General features: G+C 43.4%; 1 protein-coding gene across 3 annotated transcripts in view; it reads right to left on the minus strand.

The window, feature by feature from the left end:
* Positions 1–12,687: 12,687 nt before the first annotated feature.
* NBEAL1 (neurobeachin like 1) overlaps positions 12,688–26,118 on the minus strand; it is a 363,036-nt gene continuing 349,605 nt past the window's right edge. For all 3 annotated transcript variants that reach the window (XM_073551440.1, XM_073551438.1, XM_073551439.1), the window contains 5 exons: positions 24,823–24,939; positions 24,575–24,736; positions 21,196–21,344; positions 20,492–20,627; positions 12,688–17,000 (listed from right to left, as the gene is read on the minus strand). In XM_073551440.1, coding sequence (XP_073407541.1) covers positions 16,902–17,000; positions 20,492–20,627; positions 21,196–21,344; positions 24,575–24,736; positions 24,823–24,939 — 663 coding nt within the window. In that variant the 3' untranslated portion in view covers positions 12,688–16,901. The remainder of the gene's footprint in view (positions 17,001–20,491; positions 20,628–21,195; positions 21,345–24,574; positions 24,737–24,822; positions 24,940–26,118) is intronic.

Below are 26,118 nucleotides of genomic sequence, written 5' to 3' on the forward strand. Positions count from 1 at the left end.
TCGTCAGCCGCACGCTCCCCCTCCCTTTCTCCCTATGAAGATGCTGTAACCCGTTTGTTTAATAAAGAATGGACTTTTACTGGCAAGTGCCACCCTATTTTCTTTTTTCGTGGATTCAAATCAATTAGATTTTCATTTTGTCACATCCGGAACCCCAGAATATTAACCTATTTTGGGATGCCCTTAAGGCGTATTAAAGAGGATGTTTATCTTCTACAATCTCTTATATTAAATGGGTAACTTCAAGGGAAGATTATGAGATGGAACAACTGATGGACTCAGAAGCTGTGTACACATCTAGTCAGACTAATGAGAATAGAATTGAGTGGCTGACCTCCCAGAGACTATATAGCCAATACATGGACACCAAATCTAAACGCAAAATATTTTTTACTCGTCAGTCCTATTTTGAACTGGGGAATGAGGCAAGTAAATTTGTGGCTTCCTTTGGTGCGCCAGCATAATACATCTAACACCATACTCCAAATTCAAAAATCGAACAATTCAATAGTGACCTCAACTGAGGATATACTTCATTGTTTTTATGATTATTATAGAGTGTTATACAGGTCAAAGAGTGGTTTTGGTATCTTAGAATGTCTGGATTATCAGACATAAAATTCCCCACATGGGGTCTACTCAGCGGGCCTTTCTGGATGCTGATTTTACTATAGAGGAGAGGGTGCCATGGCGGATATGGCCTCTGGGAAGGCTCCTGGACCGGATGGGTTCCCCATTGAATTATACAGAAAATATCAAGATATATTGGCACCACTTCTTTTAAGGGTGTTTCTGGGGATTTGGGTGGAAGGACCTCTGCCGGACTCCTTTTTTTTTTTTAAACTCTATTTTTATTAGAAATTTTCTTTGTTAACAACAAAAGAAAGTACAGAAAGGAAAAGCCATACAAATACATATCATGTTACAAATTTGCATTCTTCAGAGAGACGCACCATCACGGCTCTAATCAAGAGCATGAATCTCTAGTAACAATCTGTCCAAAAGTCGATGGCGTCCACTTCTTCCTTAAGATTACATATTTAAAGAACAGCTTTAACTCTGCTACCCTCTTCCCTCCCCAACAATCTCTCCCCCCCCCCCCAACACCCTATAACCTTTTCCTCCCTTGCTTTGTGGAGAGCCTACCCACTCACAGGCTCTATGACTCTCCATAATCGACTTTCATTGGCTCACAGAAATCATTTGCCTCAGTTAAGTTTTAATCTTCCCAGTGTTCCCCCCAAAGATTCCTTGTGGTACCATGTTGTGTCCCTGAAAGGAATAACTATGCGTTGAATTTCCTCCTTGTTACAATGTTCCACAATATAATGCCTCCACTTTGTAAAAAATCTAGATGTTTCGCAAGACTTCCTCTTTTCTGCTTCCAACCTTTCCATTAGCATTACATGTTTCAGGCGACCCGAGAGTTCTTTTATGGTGGGCATGTCTTTTTGCAGCCAATTTGTTAGTAATATTTTTTTCATGAGCATTATGATTATATGAACGACATCCGGGGGTCCTCCCCCCCCTTCATGAGCAACGGGGGACTTCTCCCAATAATGAAATAAGATCAAATCTCTCGGGATTTCATCACCCCAATCCCATATGTTCTTTATATATTTTCTAACCGCACCCCACATATCCGCCACATGCTTGCAAGTCAGTAGGCCATGGAGTAAGTCAGTAAATGGGACATTACACTTGGGACACTGCGTGATTCTATCTGGCTTATCAGAACTCCTTGGAAACTGGAAGGCGTATATTGCCCTATGTATTATTTTGAATTGAGTTTCTCTCCAACTCTCATTAATAAGGGACTGTCGAGCTTTAGTCCACCCCTTCCTTATTTTGTCTCCAATAGCCCTGTCCTCCAGCTGCGATTCCCATTTTTTATAGAAGGTATCTGGATGACTATCTAAGAGCACCCCTCTCATCGTGTTATACAGCAATGTAATAGACGAAAAATTTTTTGTTGCATCAACCATTTTATCAAACTCGTTGCATGTGAACTCCGCCTGCGTGTCTACTAAGTGGGACATGATATGATACCTAATCTGTTCAAATTGTAACGTTTGAAATTTTTGGAGATCAAATTTTTCTATTATTTCGTTTTGTCTTAGCCATCTGTTCTCTGTAGGATGAACCAGATGAGCTATCTCCTGTATACCCCTATCTCTCCATTCCTTAAACAGTTTATTCTCTACTCCCGGTAAAAACTCTATGTTGTTCCACATTGGGAGGTATTTAGATATTCGGAACGAAAGTTTATATTTTTTTCTCACCGTCTTCCAGGTGGCAATAGTATCCCGGAATATCAAAGAATTTTTGATTTTGGCTGGGAGCATCTTTAATCTTGCATGCAACAAGGACCTAAGATCCCAAGGATGGGCATATTCCTTCTCTATGACATAGGCCGAATATTTACTCTCACCATGCAACCAATTTAAAAAGTACCTTGTCAGACACGCTATATTATAATTTCTAATACTTGATAAGTTTAAGCCCCCTTCCGTCTTTGGATTCATCATCTTTTTAAGACTTATGCGTGGTTTTTTGTTCCTCCAAATAAATTTGGAGAACGCAGAAGTCAATGCTTTTACATCCGTGTGTTTCAGCAGGAGTGGTATTGTTTGAAGGTGGTACATTAATTTCGAAGTACTCATCATTTTAATCAGTTGTATTCTCCCTGTCAAATTTAATGGGAGATCTTTCCACTTTACTAGATCATTTACTATATTTGTTATTAAAGGAGGGTAGTTTAATTTGTATATAGAAGATGGCTCTCCCCCTATTTTAATGCCTAAATATTTAATATAAGATTTCGCCATACCCACCCCCAATTGAGCTCTATTTAATTTCTGTCTATTCGTCTCGTCCCACCTTCCCAGGGGAAGCAGTTCGGATTTAATCTTGTTAATTTTAAAACCCGCATAATCCCCATATGTATTTATCGTTTCTATAGCCGGTTCCACCTGCGCGAAGGGATCCCTAAGGAAAAGCAAAATATCATCGGCAAAGAAAGTAGCACGCACTGTCTCCCCACCGATCTGAATGCCAGGAAACCGCTGCGGGTCAGACAACTCTCTCACCAAAGGTTCCAGAGCTATATTGAATAGCAGAGGCGACAAAGGACACCCCTGCCTTGTCCCCCTGGACAATGGGAACCTGTCCGAGAGGAAACCCGGAATGTAGATCTGGGCCTCCGGCCTTGAATATAACTCTGTGATGTAGGTCAGGAAGGAGCCATCAAAACCCATTCTTACCAACACCCTGAAAAGCCATTCCCACCTGACATTATCAAATGCTTTCTCAGCATCAATTGTTAGTAATGCTGGTTTTTCACTTGGAGTGGGATTAAGGTTTACCCTGTCCAAGACCAACATGACTTTTCTCAAGTTACTCGTTGCTGACCTACCCTTAACAAAACCCGCCTGTGATTCCGATATTAGGTTGCCGGACTCCTTTTATGAAGCAAATATTATTGTACTTAAGATCCACACTCAAGGGGGTCTTTCCACTCTTTCTTATCGCCCCATATCGCTGGTAAATGTAGATAAAATTTTTACTAAGGTCCTAGCCACTAGCCTGAACTCGGTCATACTAGACCTTATACACCTGGACCAGACTGGCTTTATGCCTGGTAAGAGCACTTCTCTTAACATTAGGCGAGTCCAGTCGGTGGTTCAATATAGTTCTTTGATGCTGGATAATAACTGGGCTCTGGCATCCTTGGACGTGGCTAAAGCCTTCGACTCCCTTGAATGGCCTTTCCTGTCTGCATGTTTACAGAGCTAAGGTTTTGGTATTAAATTTCAAAAGTGGATTGGCGCAATATACCCGAAACCTAAAGCTCGTATAATTATTAATTATTCTGTATCTGAATCATTTTCTTTATCTAGGGGAACGGGTCAGGGGTGCCCCCTCTCCCTTTGCTCTTGCGATTGATGCATTAGCATTATGCATAAGGTCCTCTCCAAATATTAGGGGTATAAATATAGCAGATGGTCTCAACACTATTGGCTTATATGCTGATGACATGGTGATTTTTATGGATTGGGCAGAAGAGACGCTGGCACAGGCGATTACTACCATAGAAAAATTTAGTAAATACTCAGGTTTATATATAAATTGGGATAAATCTGCCTTATTGCCCCTCTCCCATAGCCCAATGGCCCATTTTGATACCTTATCTTCGTTGCCTATTGTAGCTCATTTTAAATATTCAGGATTAATATATCTAAGTACAGTGAACTTGACCTACAACTTAATATTCTCCCATTATAGGATCTAGTCAAGCTTAAATTTGCCTCTTGGAGCAAACTCCAGTTATCTGTCGCCGGTCGTATAAATCTAAGATGATTTTACTTCCTAATCTTAGCTACTCCCTTCAACATAGTGCTGTATTGATTCCTAAATCCTTCTTCACAAACCTAAATTCTCTGACCACGTCTTTTATATGGGGGAAAACTAGACCCAAGCTTAAATTATATCTACTTTACAGAGGTCTAAACAGATTGGGGGGGCAGCACTGCCGGACTCCTTTTTATATTATCTGGCTGGGCAGGTTAAGGCTTTGAGTAAATGGATGCGCGATAATTATCTGCCTAACTCGGAAAGCCATCTGGCCAATGCTGCAAAGGTTGATTGCCCATTGGGTTTCCTAAAAACAGATAAACTTAATGTCCCTCGATTATTACCCTTACTTCGATTAGCGTGATCGGTTTGGAGACAAATTAAAAAAGTAATCCGTTTTGAGGACATTACAGCGGAAATGCCGTTATGGACTAATGCTTACTTCCCAGTGCTACTAAACCACCCATCCACTGACTTCTGGATTTTGCATAATGTTTGCTTGGTCAAGGATTTATATGATCATGGTATCCTAATGTCCTTCGAACAAATACAAACTAAATATAATATCCCGAGGTCCCAATTTTTTCGCTACCTTCAGCTCAGATCAGCTTTCCAATCGTATTTACGCTTTATGAACACAAACCAAACTATCACATCTCTCCCTTTAATAGGAATCCTTATATCACTGGGTCCCCAGGGTCTTATCTCTTCCTTATACACGTACATGTTGTCTGTGGGAACTGACTCTGCTTGTATAGGCCGAGGCCCCCAATTTTGCCACGGAAAACTGGGTAAGCTTATTGACTCGAGTATAAGCCGGGTTTGCATTGTTCCCTCATCCTTGTCCTGTTCTGTGTAGCTCTCCCCCCTCCCAGTATGCACGGCTCGGCTCCCTGTCCTCCCCCATGCTCCTCAGGGTACACCTGTCCTCCTCCATCCTCCTCTGTGCTCCCCCATCCTCCTGTGCAATCATTGAATGTCCCCTGCATCCTCCATTGTCCCAGGGCTGGCAGCTTCTTCCTGTGTTGAGCGGTCACGTGGTACCGCTCATTAAGGTCTTGAATATGGATGCCACACCTATGGGAGTGGAATTGCGGCCATATTCATGACCTTAATGAGTGGTACCACATGACCACTCAAGACAGGAAGAAGCTGCCAGCCCTGGGACAATGGAGGATGCAGGGGACATTCAGCGATTGCACAGGAGGGTGAGTATAATGTCCCAACCACCAGCTCCTGCCGTCGCTCCCCCTCCCCCGCTGGTTTCTGCATGATGACTCGTGTATATGCTGAGATTTTCAGCACATTTTTTTGTGCTGAAAATGCCCCATCGGCTTATACACAAGTATATACGGTAATATATCAATCATATTCGACTCCGGTACGGCTTTTCAAAATGGGTCGGTTCCAATCATCAGAAGCAGATTTTGTACATATGATATGGAGCTGCCCTATTAGCCTCTCCAACTGGAAGGAGTTAACATTGTTGTTGACATCCTGAATACAAACTCCTATTCCTCTCAGTCCACTAGTTTATTTGGGTTGTTGGATGAGGAAACACTATGTTAGGATCTTTCTGCGTGAGACTGTTTCTGGCTAGGAAGGTGTTGGTATTACGTTGGATAGGTGGTTCACATCCCTCTCTCAAAGCCTGAATTGAATTGGTAAATTCAGTTATACCATATGAGCGAATACTATATCAAAATAGGGGCTGTTTAGGAAAATTTTACAAGATTTGGGATGGGTGGAACTCTTCTCATCTTACTTTACTAGTATGTAGTCGTCCAGTAGTGGTTAATATTGTGCAACTGTGCTTGGCAGCGGGATAGATGTAGTTTAAGTAGATGCGTAGTAACTTTTTGAGGTATATGTGGCATCCCAGAGTCCGGTTGCCATAGTGACATTGCCTCCCTCTAAGGGGTGATGTCATGCCTGGAGGCAGGAAGGGGGTCCCCATTCCAGGTAACACAGTGCACATGACAATTCCTGCTGCAGGCCAGAAAGGGGAGCTTCCTTATAAATTCTGGCCAGCAGGTGGGTTTAGTGAGTCAGTAAGAAGACAGCTGAGTAAACTAGAGTTGTCATGGAAACGGGAGCAGTTGGAGCTCATGACAAGACAGTTAGAGAGAGGGAGTTGGTCTGTGGAGAGGGAAGGGACAGGAGCAGAGACAAGGGCTCTGGGGAACTAAAATTGCGCATAGCTGACCACAGAGTGAAGCGCTGATAAAAGGTACGCCAGAGTCCTTGGCTGGGCAGGAGCTGTATGCCCTGACAATCGAATAGGGAGTGCAGGGGACTGCAAGTTCCTTGGCCACACTGAACACCTGAAGGCACGGCAGCAGACCAAGAGCCCGGGACTGACAGTGAAAAGGACAGTGCCCGTGATATAGGCTCACGCTGTCTGCCATACAGGTTTAGCAATCATTACGCAGGAGAGGGCCGCAGCTTAGCTACAAGCAGCAGGGACCCAAAAAGAGCGCAGAAGGAAGGTCCCCAACCCCACCTTGCAAGGTGGATCCCCTGAATGCCTCCAGGCAAGCCAGACTCCATCTGTCATCTGTAATGTGGTACCCCAGATGGCAACTACTTTCAAAAGGTAAAGAAAACCACACCTCTCTGTGTCCTTCACTTTTCCTCCGCACCCCAACATTCACCACCATCTGAACAATCAAATATATTTGCCCTTGGGACCCGCTCTACCCGTGGGGAGATGAACCATCTTTGCTGGGTCACCAACAGCCCCAGTGGCCCCAAACCGCAGCGTCGGACGCCCATTGCCGAACACCACGGGTGGCGTCACGATTAAACAACACATAACTTTCCTCTATTTCTTACTGGACACCCAGGGCCACGGTCCGGGTCACTGCCACCATGACACATCCCCTTTAAAGAACCTGACCGGCCCGGTACCAAGTAACCTAAGGCCCTGCGGGGCGCTCCAAACTTGGCGTCACGAACAGGATCCTCGAGCCCAGCAAAGCTGGGTACTGTGTGCCATAGACTTTATTAAATTGTGTGCTAGAGACTTTAATGAGCTTTCAAATCACCGCAATAACTGCGACACAGTGCGCGCGAGCAGAGAGGGGCGTGCCATCATGGGCGGAGCCAGTGAGAGCACGACAAAGCCCTGCCCGCACTCTGACATCAGTGGGAGAAGTGAAGCTGGAGCTGCGTTCTATTGTGAGCGAGTGAAAAGCAGGAAGATCTGATTTGGTGGAGCTCAATCCAGCCCGTCAGAGAGCAGCTGTTGACAACGGTAAAGGTAAATGGAGCTAGGCTGAGGTTCACTGAGTGAGAAAGAAAATGCCCAACTCGGGTGGAGATTCAGCAGCCGTCGCAGACTCCATAATGCAGCTATCAATGCCATATATACCAGGAGCGGCCTGGTTACCGCAGTACTCAGGGGAGTCGCACACCATTAGCGATTTAAGGAAAGACTTTGTAGTTTGTTCAAAGTGTACCCCCTCTGAGAGTCAAAAAGTCAGTATCCTCATTGGCCAGTTAACTGGTGCTGCCCAGAGGAAAGTAAAGTCCTGGCCAGACACTGATAAAGGAACTGTCAAACAAATCTTGGCCAGACATAAGGACACTTGACACCCGCACTGCAGCAGAGATAAAATTAGATTCTTTGGGTGCAAACAAAGGGTCCAGGACAGTATACGGGACTATGCTCTTAACCTTCAGGAAGCACTACGGGCCGTAAACCAGGTTGACCCTGAGATTATGCAAGATGAAGATAGATTACTAATGGAGCAGTTTAGAGAGGGACTCCAGTCTAACAATCAAAGGACACAGCTGTGCATAATGGCCCTACAAAATCCTGAATTGGACTTTGCACACTAAAGGTACCGTCACACTTAGCGATACACCAGCGATCCCGACAACGATACGACCCGGTCAGGATCGCTGGTGCATCGCTAAGTAGTTGCTAGTGAGCTGCCAAACAGGCAGATCTCACCAGCGACATAGCAGCGGTCGGTGGTCACTACTTACCTGTCAGACGAGGCGATGAAGACGTCCTCCTGCCCGCGTCCACGCGTCGCCACAGCAGGAAGCCCAGCAGGAAGCCGACGACGAGAAACGGCCCAGGCCGTTCTCGCGTGATCAGCGAAAACCAGCGGGGGAGCCAGTCGGAGGTATCACACATAGCGATATCGCTAGCAATATCGCTGCTGCGTCACAAAATCGGTGACGTTATAGCGATATTGCTAGCGATATCGCTTAGTGTGATGGGCCCTTAAGGATAGAGCCATCCGGGTGCTGCATGAACCAAATCCTAGTGGCACAGAGCCCTCTAGGCGTCCAATTACATAGCAGCAGGAGGCAGCATCCTTTCTCCAAACCCCTATTGAGACCGACATGCGGGCCAAAGATGATGACTCTGCTGCAGACCTACGTCTCCAGGTCAAGGAATTAACCAAAAGTGTGGCTGCACTCAAAAACTGTGCAGTCCATACAAGTGGCTCCAAAGAAGAAGATCCAGCTAGCCTCCAGTTCAGATGATGTCCCGTGGCGACAGCAGAGGAGAATCCCACCGACCAGAAGGAGAAATCACGATCGTTACGACGAGGACGGATAGCCCATCTGTCGCCTCTGCAACAAGGCTGGACACATAGCAAGATTCTGTTATTAAAACAAGCAACCCCTGGGGCAAAGGGCCAACCCTCAGGAGTAAGACGACCAGGCCCACCGAGTTGGCGAGACAAGTACGTAGGAGGACAGCCAGTCCTGCCTGTCGTGATTGATGGCTTCCCAATAAATGCTTTACTGGACACCAGCTCCCAGGTGACAACGATGCCATATGTCCTCTTTAAGCAGCACTGGGCTGATTCAGACATTACTCACAGTCCAGATAAAGACCTTTCCAGAAATGATCAGCCCTTGCCTCAGATGGGATATAAAGAGGTGACCATCAAGATTGGCCGAGTAGAATTGCAGTCGCAAGGATTGATTATAGTTGATATTGACAAACGAGAATGCCATCCTATGATCACTTCAGTCACTAATGTAATTGAAAATTGTCTTGGAGAAGTTGTTTTGTTACAACAGGTAGCCGGGACCGCCAGCTCCAGTCAGCAGCGTGTCCTGCAAAAGGAGATCAGAGCCCTGATGCAGAGACAACAGGTAGAGCTGTCTGGTGAAGTCGGCAGTGTCAGAGTAAGTGATCCTGTCCCCATTGCAGTACTTCCCAGAAGTGAAATGTTAATTTGGGTGTCGGGCAGCAATAGGCCTCAGGGGTCAAGATTACCAAGCTCTGGTAGAACCTATGTACTCTGATATTAGGCCTATTATTCTGACAGCCAGAGAGGTAATTGATGTCTGCAAGGGGAGAGTACCAATACGCATCTTGAATTGTGGGGAGAGGTCTATTTACCCCGGTATGCCACCCTTGCTAAGCTGTTCACTGTTAGTAACAATGCAATAGAGGCAGCAGAATCCTTGCTTCCATCCGACAAGGTGGAAGACAATGGCACTGACTCCACCCCTTTGCACCAAAAGCATGGGGCTTACCAGGTGACTCGAGAATTTGAACGGGTCTTCAGCAAACATCCTCTAGACTTTGGGCAGGCAAAAAGGGTCCAACACCATATCCCCACCTGAGATCATCCACCCATTATAGAGAGGCACTGGCCTGAACCCCCAGCACACTATCAATGTGCCAAGGGTATGTTACGGGAGATGAAGGAGGCTGGGGTAATCAGAGATAGATGTAGCCCTTGGGCAGCTCCTTAGTCCTCGTTAAAAAGAAAGATGGTACTATGAGAATGTGTGTAGATTACAGGCGGATTAACAGCATTACACATAAGGACGCTTACCCATTACCTAGAATTGAGGAATCACTAGCTGCACTGAGAACCGCTAACTATTTCTCTACCTTAGATCTCACCAATGAGTATTGTCAGGTTCCCGTGGCAGAGGCAGACAAAGAGATGACAGCGTTTACAACACCAATGTGCCTCTGCGAGTTTAACTACATGCCGTTCGGGCTCAGCAATGGGCCAGGAACATTTCAGCGGTAAATGGAATGCTGCCTTGGACATAAAAACTTTGAAACCGCTCTGTTGTACTTGGATGACATCATCGTCTTCTCCAAAACCTACGAAGATCATTTGAAGTACCTAGCTGAGGTATTCGAAGCCCTGTCCAACTTTACTTTCAAGCCAAAGCCGCCCAAATGTCACCTGCGGAAGGTATGGCACCACACCCTGAAAAAGTCACCGTTATACGGGACTGGCAAAGACCCAGCACCATTCATGAAGTAAGGCAGGTTCTTGGGTTAGTAGGCTACTACCGAAGATTTATCAAGGACTTCACCAAAATAGCTGCACCCCTGCAAGATCTTCTAGTGGGCCAATCCAAGAAGGCCAAGAACAAGAGTTTTCCGTTCAAGTGGAACAAAAGGATAGAAGAGTCCTTCATCAGGTTAAAATTGGCCCTCACGGGAGATGAGGTCCTGGCCTACCCTGACTATGACCAACTATTTGTACTTTACACTGACGCTAGCAACATAGGATTGGGAGCAGTGCTGTCACAAGTGCAGAAAGGCAGAGAGAGTGATTGCCTACGCTAGCAGGAAGCTTTATCCCACTGAGAGGAACCCCGACAACTACAGTTCCTTTAAACTAGAGTTCCTTCCATAGTCTGGGCGGTAACGGAGCGCTTCAAGCACTACTTGGCTTCAGTAAAGTTCACCATCTACACTGACAATAATCAGCTAACCCACCTTGAAACGGCAAAGCTAGGGGCACTTGAGCAGCGATGGATGGCCTGGCTGTCCAACTACGAGTTTACCATCAAGTACCGAGCGGGACATAAGAATGCTAATGCTGATGCGCTGTCCGGATGCCCAATTCACCAGACAGGGAGAAGATCCAGAAGAGCTTGAAGAAATCGAGTTACCAGCCTTCCGCCATCCATTTGCAGCCCAGCGCTCCCAGGGGGTGAGGAATAAGCACTATATCGTATGAGAGGCAATGTTGAACCCATTACCCCATCATGAGTGGGCAGAGACACAAGATAGTGACCCAGCTGTTCGCCTAGTAAAGGAGTTGCTGACACAAGCTGATTCACATCCTGGTCCAGAAGACCCACAGGAAGCACAGCAGTTATGGAAGGAGAGAGGCAAGCTGTTCATCTACGAGGTTAAGCTGTGTCGGAGGAACATCAACTCGCGCACACATGAACTGGTCTGGCAGGTGGTAGTCCCGAAGTGGGATGCGCCCATGGTCTTGGAGGCGTACCACGATGGAGCAGCAGACTTTGGGTGGAAGAAGTTGGAGGTTCTACTTTGTGAAAGATTCTACTGGGTTGGCATGAGGAGAGCCATTGAGAAGTGGTGCCGAGAATGTGGCCCATGCAATCTGTGCTGGAAAGACCGTAACAGCCAGCGAGCCCCATTACAGCCGATCATCACAAAACAGCCACTTGAACTGGTAGCCACATATACATTACCAAACATGTGTAAGGTTAGATAATGTTTTCTATTTACTTGTTAACTGGTCTATTATCCATACAGCAATATATGGACTTGTGAAATTAACATTGTACAAACAGTATAGCAGATTGCACATTAAGGCTACTTTCACACATCAGGTTTTCGGCGTCAGGCGCGATCCGGCGTCGTGCCGGAATGCCGGATCCTGCAAATGTTTTGTAAAACCTGATGTGCCGGATCCGGTTTTCTGCCGGATCCGTCTTGTTCTTGACCGACAAAACCGGATCCGTCTCATCCGGTTCATCCGTTTTTCGACGGATTACGCCGGATCTGGTTTTTAAAATTGACCCTTGTGGCCTTCCGAATGGGATTGGCTACTGGAAAACTATATATAGCATGTTCCTACAGCCCTTCTTTGACAGATTGTAGTGGGCAGAGCTACTGAGCATGCTCAGACCAAAAAAACCGGATCCGGCCACCGGATCCGGCTTTCGCCGGATCAGGCGCATTGCGGCGCTCATAGGCTTTCATTGTGTGAAAAAGACGGACGCGCCGGATCCGGCGTGTCCGGCTTTTTCGCCGGAGACAAAAAACGTTACAGTAGCCGTTTTTTCCAGACGCCGGATCGCGACACATTGCCGGATCCGGCGAAAACCGGATGAAACGCATGGCCATCCGGCGCGATCCGGCGCAAATGCAAGTCAATGGGGGAGAAACCGGATCCGGCATTGCATTTCGCCGGATCCGGTTTCTGTCAAAAGCGCCGGATCGCGCCTGACGGCGAAAACCTGATGTGTGAAAGAGGCCTTAACTCTCATAACCGCCTTGACAAATGCACATGTATTTTATTGATTTTATACACGTTTTGTGGTTAACAAATTAAAAAAACAAATTGCAAGCATTATTGAAAGTTTTATTTGTTCTGCTCCCGAGTTACTGTATTTACAATAGTCAGTTCAAATATATTTTATACAAAATATTAAATTGTTACAGTTTACAAATCTGAAGTCTCTAAAAAAGTGCAAAACATTTTAAAAATATCCACAGCCACCCTGTACATCAAATGGAGCCAATATACACGCACCATCCTTTCAGCTCCACTAACATATGGAGTTAATTGTTTTTTGCGCAACGTCAGTATTCTGCCACCCATTTGTGATTTTCAGGTCATAGAAACGCTTTGTTGAAGACAACTTACGGTATACAACATAAAAAATATTGCACAAAAACGTAGTAAGAAAATGTATTATTCAGAAAGGCAGATGTAAAAAACATCAAAAAGACTTGTGGAAAATCCTGAGAAATATTTACGTAAAGAAAAGCTGGAATATTTGAGTTTATTTTATACATTTAAATGCTCACAAGTTCAGGTTTCCTTTACTCCAGTCACAAATACCACTTGCTCCTAAAGTAAAATCACATACAGTCGTAGGTCATTTATTAAAAACAAGAAATATAAGGCCTGTGATCTGGCTCCACACTGTGGCTAGTAAAGTAGGCACCAATAAAGGAAAGTGACAGATTCAGCTCTAAAGAAAAACACAACAAATAAGGTGCGCACCAAGAATATTAAACCTGCACGCTGACAGCAAATATGGCTGTGTGACCGGACCCTAGAGTGGGCCAAGCCTATAAATACATGGAAAGTAGGGGAGAGGCCCTGGAAGACATCAATGAATGGTTAATTCTACAAATGGTGAGGTCATATAACCGTTATAGGAAATAAAAAATAGCATACAAGTAAGAAACAGACCCATAAACTTAATACATGTCTAAAAGATTGCAGATTAATATTTATAAAATTATCAAATGTAGTCATAATATATTAAGAATTCTCAGTAGACTAATCTCAAAAGACAAACGACACTGAGTAAAATATTTGGTGGACAATGACGATATACATGTATATCCCATGATTGAAGTGTTTAGTGTTGTGGAGACCTTGTACGTAACCTCTCATTAAATAAAACATTTTTCGACTAGTAATCATTACAGCAGCAAATTACTCAACACATTATATAAAACCCTACAAGATAAACTGAAAAATATGATCCTAGGATATATTCCTATGTGGCCGAATCCTTGCACATGTGTGGATCTTGCATGTGATAGTCACTGAAACAACCCAAAAATGTACTAAGAAAGCTCATTATTTCTTTACACTTTTAAATATGTGCTCTGTGGTATAGTCTGTATTTTATGGCCTTTCAATAAGTTACATAAGGATAAGAAACGACTCGCTAAAAACGCTAGAAACAAGGAATACTCATACATGCAGCAAATTCACAAGTCAATGTCCAGTTATAGATCAATGTTACATTATTCTCCGGAAACACAGATTTGCTGAAGCCAATGACATCGATTGGGTCAAATAACATTTCTACCCTCAATAATATTCTCGCTCACAGAGGTTACAAAAAGATTAAAGCATAACACTGAAGGAAATGCGAATGGATACAGAGAATATTAGTTTGTGGAGCTTTGCTGGGTCCATGTAGCGGCCGACACTCTTCACACTTGATTTTTATTTTTGCAGCAAAAACAAAAAAAATAAAAAATGGATGGGTTTAATAATTATATGAACAGATTTAGTCTTAATTTGTCTATGATTTACTGCAACTGTACTAAGAAAAAATATACAAATAATGTAGCTTTTTTTTCCATTTTCGTCTAGTTTGGTCATTAAGGTACCGTATGTAAAATTTGTGGGCTGAAAAGAGCCGGAGTTTGCCTGTGAAACGAAAGCCACGTAAAAGAAAGCATGTAAATTATTCGAGTAATTACAGAATAATTCAGCAAATAAATAACCAGTATACAATAATTAGCAGTAATAAACTACGCAAATTTACACACAGAAATCAGTCCTAATAATTCAAATGAGATTTTCAGAAATCTATGCATCCGCTGCTGAGATAACACTATTCATAGGTATGGAACAATCTCCAGCCATAAAAATTTCTGTAACAAATCAACTAAGTGTAAATTTAGCTCCTCAGTACACCGGATGATGATTGTAAGGATTGACAATAGTGTTTTATACTATATGACACTGTGATTTATCCAATGCTACATCTAAAACAGCATAACTCATATTTGGTGCATGTACTGCTTCTTCATGACCAGGCTGCATTATCCATTTTAAAGCCAAGGCTAGACTACAGACTTAGAAACTTTTGGGTTTGTGCATTTTCGTACAGCTCCCATTAAAGGTTTAAGAGAAGTTATCACATATCCATAGTAGTTATGACATGTATATTGTGGGGGTGTGAGTGCGGAGACCCCAAACGGTGGGGGCAAAACCATGCATGTTAGAATGGAGCAACAGGGTACATATCCGACAATGACTGTAATCATTCCTTGTGAGACTACAGTGCAGCGCTCAGCTTTTTCCAACAGCCCCACATAGGTAATGAATGTAGTGGTGGTCAACAAAGTACAATGCTGTTCCAATCTAAAGGGGGTTTTACACATAGCGATATCGCTAGCAATATCGCTATGTGTGATACTTACCTCCGACCGGCTCCCCCGCTGTCTGTTGTTGATCGCGCAGTTCCATTTTTCGTCGGGCACTTCCTGCTGGCGCCGACGAGCGACGCGTGGACGCGGACGTCAGGATCGCCACGTCTGAAAGGTAAGAAACGACTGCTGTATCGCTGCTGCATCTCTGTGAAATCTGCTTGTGTGGCAGCTCACTAGCGACCATTTAGCGGTTGTTGGGATCACTGGTGCATCGCTAAATGTAAAGGGGCCTTAAGGGAAGAGTCAGACGGCCGTATAACTTGGACAAGGATCACAATGCTTGGACTGGACGTCGGCTCTCCAGAGCAGAGTCGGACAGATGCACAAGAAATCCATACGATGACGCTCGGTTGGGAGAGTCAGATCCTCGTCCGAGTTATACGGCCGCCTGACTCTTCCCTAACGAGGATAAAATAACGTGATGAGTGGGGGTCTCAGCATTCAGGCCACTGCTATCTAGGAGTTAATAGCAGTCCTTTTCACCAGACATTCCCTAGGAGTCATACATTTGCCATGAAGTTAATAAACCCTAGTAAAATGTTTGGTTAACCATAATTATATTTCTGTATGCCGGGAATAAATGGATTAAACGGAGAAAGGCTAAAAGGCGCCTTTCTTGTTTTAGGTGGACCCATCATGTCCTGACAATACATGAAGGGTCCACACATTTTAATGGAAACTGAGTAATGTATCATTTGCAGGAAAAAATGAAAACTTGCTGTGTTCCCAGAGAATGCGGAAGGACGACTTCTAATCATTTTTTTTCTTTTCAGGAAATTCTTCTTAAAAAAAGGGGGAGATGTTAGATTCTCCATTATGTCTTGTGCATGTGACATCGTGCAGATGTGTCACTAGAATCCATTCTAGAGCAGTACCAGATGTACACAGATTTTTTTTAAGCAGAGATGGTTGTTGCTGGGCAGAAGGTGGTCATTACTTAAAATTACTACAATACTGGAATGAAACCAAATGTTATATAGGGCCGTTAATTCAAAGGGGACAACTCCATAATCAATGCACCATAACTATCATCCTCTACAAACTGATAATTAGCTGCATGTGATATTAAAGGCTTATTTGTCAGATTACTATCCAGTTACATAAGGCTAAAACTTTGCTTGATTAATCCCACGATGCATAAACCACACAGTGAAAAGTCTTTGAAGTTTACAGTCGGTTGCGTTACCAGGAGGAATGTAGTGATACTCCCCAGTAGTGCTAGAAAGCCCCAGTATGATACAAATGCTGATTAATTGCAAATGTAAAAAATAAAAAAATAAAGAATAAGAAACCCTCCCCCCCATAAAATAGTGCAATCAAAAGGTGGCGGGGGAGTAGATAAAGAGGACAATATCTAGAATTTACACATAAATAACCGTTCAGCAGCTAGATGGGAGCAAACACCTCGCGACAGAACATTTCAGCAGCAATATGAGGAAAGAAAAATGCACTTGTGTGTACAGTCTATGTTCTTAGATCCGCCACACCGGCTGTGTGTAGCCTTCATTTACAGTCATTCTTGTAACCTGCTGACCAGGCGTTACACTATGTGTTTCTCTTTCTGAGCAGTCTCACACATAGCAATGATCTTCGATTAGGAAGATTGTGTGTTGTATTCAGTCTCTCCAGATGAGATTTGGCTGAGTCTTCTACTTGTTCCAAAAAGCCTCCTAGAAATTTGTCCCGATTTTGCCTGGCAAAATATAATCCACCGGTCAATGACAACAGAAAAGGTCCAGACAGTCAACATGCTATGGAATAATATATCATAACTGGTAAAGATGCAAATGTGAAGCATTCAAGTAAATCTGTCAGTAAGACTAACACCCTGCAATTAATATTCCCAGCTGTATAGTTAAAAACACGCCCAACAAAAATATATATTTTTTTCATTTATTGTTTGTCACATTATTTGCTGCTGTAATGTGGTGAATGGCATGTGAGCCGAACAACTTAGTAGTCCTCTGTATTACAGTGGGGAAAATAAGTATTTGATGTACTGCCGATATTGCACGTTTTCCCACCTACAAAGAATGGAGAGGTCTGTAATTTTTATCGTCGGTACACTTCAACAGTTCAGAGACAAAATCTAAAAAAATTATCTAGAAAATCACATGATATGATTTTTGCATAATTAATTCGCATTATTGCATGAAATAAGTATTTTACACAAAAGAAAAACAGAACTTAATATTTGACACAGAAACCTTTGTTTGCAATTACAGAGGTCAGACGTTTCCTGTAGTTCTTGACCATGTTTGCACACACACACTGCAGCAGGGATTTGGCCCACTCCTCCATACAGATCCTCTCCAGATCTTTCAGGGTTCAGGTCTGGAGACTGGCAAGGCCACTCCAGGACCTTGAAATTCTTCTTAGGCTACTTTCAGACTTGCGTTAGGAGGCGCAGCGCAGGGCCGCTGCTAAGCTCCGCCCCCGGCCGTGCCTCCTCCGGTCAGCTCCTCCTATGGGCGCACGACGCTGCATGCAATCAGCGTACCCTATATTTAGCGTTGGGTACGCTGGCCGTGCGCTGGTATGATTTTGCAGGCGAGTGCGCCCTTTTGGCGCTGCGCCGACGTGCGCCAAACGCACTGTGTTGCATTTTTGTGTGCTCGGCGCAGCGCCAAAAGGGCGCATGCGCTGGCAAAATCATGCATGCGATCAGAGTACCCTATATTTAGCGTTGGGTACGCTGATCACATGCAGCGTCTTGCACCCATAGGAGCTGACCGGAGGAGGCGCAGCCAGGGTCGGAGTTTAGCGGCAGCCCTGCACTGCGCCTCCTAATGCAAGTCTGAAAGTAGCCTTACAGAGCCACTCCTTAGAAGGCCTGTCTGTGTGTTTTGAGTCATTGTCATGCTGGAACACTCCGCCATGACCATCTTTAATGCCTTTACTGAGGGAAGGACATTGTTGGCCAAAATATCACGATACATGACCCCATCTATCCTGCCTTCAATACGGTGATGTCCTGTCCCTGTTGCAGAAAAGCACCCCCAAAGTATGATGTTTCCCCCAACATGCTTCACGGTTGGGCCAGTGTTCTTGCGGGTTATACTCATCCTTCCTCCTCCAAACAAGGCCAGTTGAGATCATGCCAAAAAGTTTTATTTTGGTTTCATCTGACCACATGACCTTCTCCAATGCCTCCTCTGGATGATCCAGATGGTCATTGGCAAGCTTCAAACGGGCCTGGACGTGTTGGCGTGAGCAGGGGGACCTTGTTTGCCCTGCAGGATTTTAATTCATGATGGCATAGTGTGTTACTAACCATAACATTAGAGATTGTGGTCCCTGCTCTCTTCAGGTCATTGACCAGGTCCTCCAGTGTATATCTGGGCTGATTCCTTATCCCACGAGGTGAGATCTTGCATGGAGCCCCAGACGGAAGACGAAGAATGACAATCATCTTCTATTTTTGGCAACAGTTGTTGCCTACTCACCAAGCTGCTTGCCTATTGTCCTGTAGCTCATCCCAGCCTTGTGCAGGTCTACAATTTTGTCCGTGGTGTCCCTTAAACGGCTCTTTGGTCTTGGCCATGGTGGAGAGCTCGCAGTGTGATTCAGTGTGTGAACAGGTGTCTTTTATACAGGTAATAAGTTCAATCAGGTGCAATTAATACAGGTAATGAGGGTAAAGTATGACGGATTCTTAAAAGAAAAACTAATAGGTCTGTGAGAGCCAGAATTATTGCTGGTTGTAATTAACTTAATTTTATGCAACAAAATGAAATGTAATTATTTAAAAATCATACAGTGTGATTTTCTGAAATTTATTTTTAAATTCTGTCTCTCACAGTTGAAGTGTGCCTACCATAAAAATTACAGACCGCTCCATTCTTTGTAGGTGGGAAAACTTGCAAAATCTGCAGTGTATCAAATACTTATTTTCCTCACTGTATATCACCGAGGTTAAGAGTCTGGGATAGGCCCATGACCCTAGTGGTTTATTACCAATACTCTATCGATTTAAAGGTATCTGCCCGTATCGCCAACCTAAATAATTGTGGGGTGGGGCTCACTGAAAGCAATATTAATATTCCACAGGACAGGCAGAGAATAGCAGCAAAGCAATGTGGGATGTGAGTAGATCATACTAGCTAATTCTCCACTCTTTATATGAACATAAACATCAAAACAAGTACACCCTCTGAATTCTATAGTTTTGGGCACCCACATATAATGAGATATATATATATATATATATATATATATATATATATATATTATATATTCCGGTCCTTAGGTCTTAAAATTGGGTAAATACATCCTCAGATGGCCATGAAAAATTACACCACTTCATCATTACACCACTTCAGGGCAGCACGGTGGCTCAGTGGTTAGCGCTGCAGCCTTGCAGCGCTGGAGTCCTGGGTTCGAATCCCACCAAGGACAACATCTGCAAGGAGTTTGTATGTTCTCCCCGTGTTTGCGTGGGTTTCCTCCGGGCATTCCGGTTTCCTCCCACATTCTAAAGACATACTGATAGGGAATTTAGATTGTGAGCCCCATCGGGGACAGTGATGAAAATGTGTGCAAAAACTGTAAAGCGCTGCGGAATATGTTAGCGCTATATAAAAATAAAGATTATTATTATTATTTAACAAAAACTAGGTCACAATGCAGAAGTAGTGTGTGAAAATTAAGAATGAAGGACTGGCGGAGAATAGCTAGGATTGGAGTAATTGCAAGTGGAGGTGAGTATCTCGCTTAACTTTTGGACTTTGCTGTAAGTCTGCCGTAAACTCCACTGTGTTGTGTATTTATTGAGGATTTTAGTCACCCATTCTTGCCTATTGGTAAAATCCACAATAAATCTGTATTATTCACGCAGGTGATTAACTGTTGCTAAACAGGTAAATTACCAGCCTGATAATAAAAACGTGGGCAACAGTTGAAAAAAAAAATAAAAAGCACTTTGCTAGGACTGAAAATCTGAAAAGAATATGTCAAGTCTAAAGATACCCTACACTTTTCACAAGTGCTGCTTTCCTTGAACTTTCGTCAGAGCCTGGGTTATTTTCCAAGTCTTTTAGGAGTCCTGGTGGTCTGTAAGTACATTACTAAAGTAACTGAATGGCAACTTGCTACACATTAGGATTGCAGGCTAAACTTGATGGACCGGTTCCAACCTTAATTATAATTCTAAACCCAGGACATCATGATTCCTCTAGTCCTTACCTCCGCTGGCTTGCCAGCACCAACAATGATGAGTTTCCCATCTTCCAGCCCCACAACAATGTGACTGTTCTCTTTTGTCACAGAGACACAATGAATTGGGACTCGCATACTGAGAGGCGAAACACTTAGACTCAAACTGCAAATAATATAAATGGAAGATAATAAAGTCATTTCACATACTACATACTATTACATACATGATATCATATTGTCCATTCAGTACCAGAGTTACAGCTGACGTCTAGTAATTATATAGAGCTCATGCACACATTATCATGCACCTCTTAATGAATGAGGAGCCGGTGAGAACGCCGGGGCCCTAGAGTATAAGATGATCAGGGGGTTATACATTTGTACTAATCTCAGCTGGTAATTTTGTCCCTATATAAAGAGAAGGTCGTGTGGCACTGCGAAAGATCAGCTGCACCCAGCATAAAAGGCTGAGAGACTCACATCCAGCATGTTATAGGACATTTATGGCTCAGGGCTGAAGTCATGATCATTTCTATACACTTCGCCCCACAATGAGGTGGGGACTCTGCCCACAGCCACACATATGTTATCACATAGGTTATTATGAAGGCCTTTCTTTCACATATCTAACATGTTACAATGAAGATACAAACATTTTTTCGTAACACAAAGTGTAGCAATTATAACCTTGAGCAACCCAAACTACACACTGATGGTCTTTCCTTACTCACCTGTACAGATCTCGTATAGAGAGATGGCCCTGACGACTTCCAGTCACAATGTGTTCGCTGCTGACGCACATGTCTAAGATTTGCTCCTTTAGGCCCTCAGAGCCCAGGTATTTTCCATTCACACCATAGAGATGTAAAGCATGCTTGTTCTACAAACAGAGACACATTCCTAAATAACAAGACTAGAGGCAGATTACTGCGCTTATGGAGATTAGTGTTCATCTAAAGAGGAACCAAACTTGTTTTCAGACTGTTTAGAATTGTGTTCAGCATAGAAAGTTAAGAAAATTAGTCATTTGCTTTACTCAGTGATACGGCTTCTTTCCTTTTCAGTGCCCTCCAGAACCCTCTCTTTCCCCTAGATTTGGTCTCTCCAGCACCTTTCAGGGCGCAGTCACCTGCTCGTGGCACTGCACAGTGAATGGGAGAAGCTGGCACAGCATGATCCCAAACGAGGTAAAGCTGCAATCAGATGCTGCAGCCACTTTTTCTTCCATTTTGTAAAATAGCGAAACAGAAGCGCAAACTGTTGAGGTTCCAATGTGATCAGGGCTAAATGTAAACCGTGTGAATGCAGAATACTGCATCTCCCGATACTGGCATCCGATATCAGTGAGGCCCCAGCATAGCAGCATCTGCTGTATACCCAGCGCGCCTCCTCTCTTGCTGCTGTGACGGTGTCTGTTACTCATCATGTGATGCCCCCTGCAGACGGAATCCCTACTACAATTATGTAGCCCGGGGGTACGGATGGGGCACAATTAGTAAAGCCAGGAGATAGCGAGGGGTGTGCTTCACTTTGATCATATTTTCAAACAGTAAAAAAGGCAAGTAGTCTAATGGAGTCAATTCTAAACTTTCAAAACGTTCCATGCTGGACACAATAATGAAAAAAAACACAAAAGTTTAGTTGCTATTTAACCCCTTCACCACCATGGGTTTCTCCATTTGAGTTTTCGTTTTTCGCTCCCCTTCTTCCCAGAGCTATAACTTTTTTATTTTTCTGTCAATATGGCCATATGAGGGATTGTTTTTTGCAGGATGACTTGTACTTTTGAACAACACCATTGGTTTTACCATATTGTCTATTGAAAAACGGGAAAAAAATTCAAAAGTGTGGTGAAATTGCAAAAAAAACCAAAAACCTGCCATTCCACAATTTTTTTTTTTTTTACCATGTTCACTAAATGCTAAAATTGGCCAGCCATTATGATTCTCCAGGTCAATGTTATGGCGACCAAAAAAATCCGGAATTCTGGCGGTTTGATTTTTTCCTCGTTACGCCATTTACTGATAGGATCAATTCTTTTATAGATCAGGCGATACTGATTGCAGAAATACCAAATGTGTATTTTTTTTAGAAAAATTGTTTTATTTTGAATGGGGTAAATGGGTTTTTTAGAACTTTTAAATTTTTTTTTATAATATTGTTTTTTACTTTTCCCTTGCTTCAAAAGTCATCATGGGGAGACTAGAAGCTGTGATCTTCTGATGGCTTGTGCTACACATAGCTAAAATGCTCATCTGCTATGAGCTCCAGCCTCTGGGTGGCGCTCATAGCAGTTCAGCAATGACAACCACAGGGGGTTCCTGAAGACGCTAGGTTGCCATGTCAACCCATCGACGACCCACAGTCATGTGACAGAGGCACCGATGGGCAGGGTATGTGACGTGCTTCCAATGCAGAGATCGACAGCGGTATTTAACAAGTCAGTTGCCGCGAGCGAATCACGATTCCATCTGCAGCAGTTAGGGGCACATGTCAACTGATGAAATCAGCTGACATGTGCCGGAAAAGTTGCGGGCTCATCGCCGGAGCCTGCATCAAACAGGGGGAGGCGACCTTGGATGTAAGTACCTATATGACCAAGGGTGTAAAGGGGTTAAATGGGTCTTCCAATTAGAACCACACCTTTCTTAAAAATAGAGAGAAAGGAATATGCTTGTATGCAGCAGTCACTAGAGGGAGCTCAAGAACTTACCCCATATTATTTTATTATTAAAAGGGAATCTGTTGGATAAACCCTCTTAAGCCATCTACATGGGCATGCAATTAATAGAAAGCTGAATAAAATGATACATTGAAATCTGCAATCCAATGTTTTATTCCAGAGAAATCCACATTTTTCTTATATGCAAAAGAGAAGTGAAGATCTATGGGCCGGACACTGATCTTCACGAGAATCTGCCTCCAGAGTCTGGTAATGCCCCTTTTCATTTAATTCAGTGTGAGACATGTAATGTAATGACACTTGTTCTTATAATCACATGCAGTCCTGCACTGAGATCAGAGCTGGCGCAGTGCATCAGAAGTGAAGTTTGACTTGTAACAAAAATATTTGTATCTGCAGTCCTCTCACAACACTTCATCTTCGACTTCACAGGCAGTCAGTGTGGGGAAAGGGCAGTACAACAGAGCTGACGGCTCTGTAAGAAGACAACTGCAAATATGCTTGCTGTGTTTGTAAAAAGACATGGTTCAACTCGCTGTACTGTGTTGGTTAGAAATAGGACCAGTTCTGCAGCAGAGGTGAGATCACTATGAGAGGACCAGTGCTGATGCAAATGTTTGTAATAAGACAAAAGTTCACTTCTGCTGTACTGTGTTAGCACTGCTCTCACTGCATAGCTGTGTGTGTGTTGAGAGAAATGTGTCAGTCATTACATGCTTCACTCTGGTAATGTCCGCTTATTTAAAATAGCCTTTGGAGGCATATTTTCAGAGATCTTTGTCCGGTCCATAGATCTTAACAGTGTATTTACATATAATAAAAATGTGGATGTCTCTTGAATAAGACATCAGATCGCATATACGAAGGCATCATTGTATTCAACTTTCTATGACATACACACACATGTAGATGGCTTAGGACGGTTGATCCTACTGACCGATTCCCTTGAAAAGGAATCTGTCTCCATGTTTTTGCTATCTCAACTGAGAGCAGCATAATGTAGAAAAAGAGACCGAGGTTCAAATGCTGTATCACTTAGTTTATTGGGTGCAGCAGCTGTGACACAATCAGATGTTTTGGATGTAGCATGTAGCAGAGCTCAGAACGCTGACCCCACCTACACTGCAACTTTCTGTGTACACTGTCTACTGACAGTAAGCAAAATGATCAGAGGAGGGGCGTGGTTGGATCACATGGCAAAAGTTGCTGCAGTCCATGCATTGATAATCTCCTTTTGATAGAACATTCATTGTATGTAAACAGCACAGAGCGCTGAAAGATAGGTATTTATAAAGATCATTGTAGGTATCAGACAAACCCTATAAACATAAAAGCAGCCAACACCCCCCACCCCACCCCCAAAAAAACGCAAAATAATGAGGAAACCAACATGACTGTTAACTACATAAACATCCTGACAGGATCACCTTTAATGTTCCCTTCCCTTCCAGGCTGCTGTGAATGACAATATGTCCATCCCAGGAGACTGCTAAGTTAGGAATAGTCATGATGAGTGAGCTGTCAGTCGGTGGCTTCAGTGTCCTCATGTATTGGCCTCTTCGGATTGTGTGAATAATGACTGTCCCATCCTACAACATAAACAATTATCAATAGCAAAATCTACTTTACACCATATACTTTTTTAGTTTATGCTGCTTGCAGAAAAATATCTTACCCTAGCTCCGGAGACGGCCATGTCCAGCTCAGTGCTGATGCCAATACTGGTTATTTCATCGGTGTGTCCATACAGGATTTGGATAGGTTTACCAGAAAGATCACCGGATAAACCACCCTGGAAAAAATATATTATAGTTTAATCATGTAATAAATGTACCGTCTCTCCATGTGTTCTCAACAAAACATGTTATCATAAAAAGTTCTGCTGCTACATGAAAGAGTTTTCTTTTAAATGTAAAAGTAGGCCTGTTATAGTCAGGGCTGTGGAGTTGGAGTCGGAGCTCATTTTGGTGGAGTCGGAATAAAATGGTCCGACTCCGACTCCTAAAATAAATAATAAATTGGGTACAGTAGTTCAATGCAGAATGTGCTGAATATATTTTCATAGGAATTTGGGAAAGTTATGAAACGTCCTATAAATGGCTGTTCTATTCCTGATCTAAGGCTCCATTCACACACAGTGTTTTTGCTGCGTTTTTTTGAGGATACGTTTTTCAGCTGCAAATGCAGATCAGCTTTTTAAAAAACCGCATCACCTGAAAGGTTTTTGAGCTCATAGATAATGTTTTCAATAGCAAAAGCAGATTAGAAATCTGCTCTATCTATCCATTTATCCATATCTGTCTATCCATATCTTATCTATACCAAAAAGAATGAAAGCCGGGTAGCACACAGACTAACACTCCTTTTTATTTTAGCACCAGTCAGGTACACCTCATAGCTGCCCAAAAGGACGCGCAGGACAGGCATTGCTCGTCTTCAGTAACGCATCAACATCAATTGATAGTTGGAATAAATAGACTGCATTCACCACATCTTAAGGTGCAGGCTTTATTTTCAAGTGTAGGGATGTGCAGTATAAGGTTCTGCAGCAGCTGAGGTGTGCAGTATGAGATTCTGCGGAACAGTATGAGATTCTGCGGAACAGTATGAGGTTCTGCCCCCCCCAGTTTTGATCCTGGCTAAAACCGTTTTTTATAGATATGGCGAACCCTCAGGTAACCCTAAATGAAGGTCAATGGACACAGGTGGCTGAATTGAAGGAATTGCTTAATCACCTATTTACCGTGACTAAAAAATTACAAGCTGAGGTTTTAACTCCTGGCATTTTCATAAGGGAGTGGAAGAACTTGCTATTTTGCCTGTCCCAAAGAGGAGATTTAATCGCAGATGGCATTTCTGCTTCAATGAAACGGAGAGAGACACAGCTATTGGAAAATAAAATTTTTCTGGCAGCTATTTATGTGGACCCAAGTCATTGTATATTGCTTGATGATCAACAGCTTACTAAAGG

The sequence above is a fragment of the Dendrobates tinctorius genome, unplaced genomic scaffold, assembly GCF_039654945.1.
Source record: "Dendrobates tinctorius isolate UK_male_01 unplaced genomic scaffold, ASM3965494v1 ptg000177l, whole genome shotgun sequence".
Lineage (NCBI taxonomy): Eukaryota > Metazoa > Chordata > Amphibia > Anura > Dendrobatidae > Dendrobates > Dendrobates tinctorius.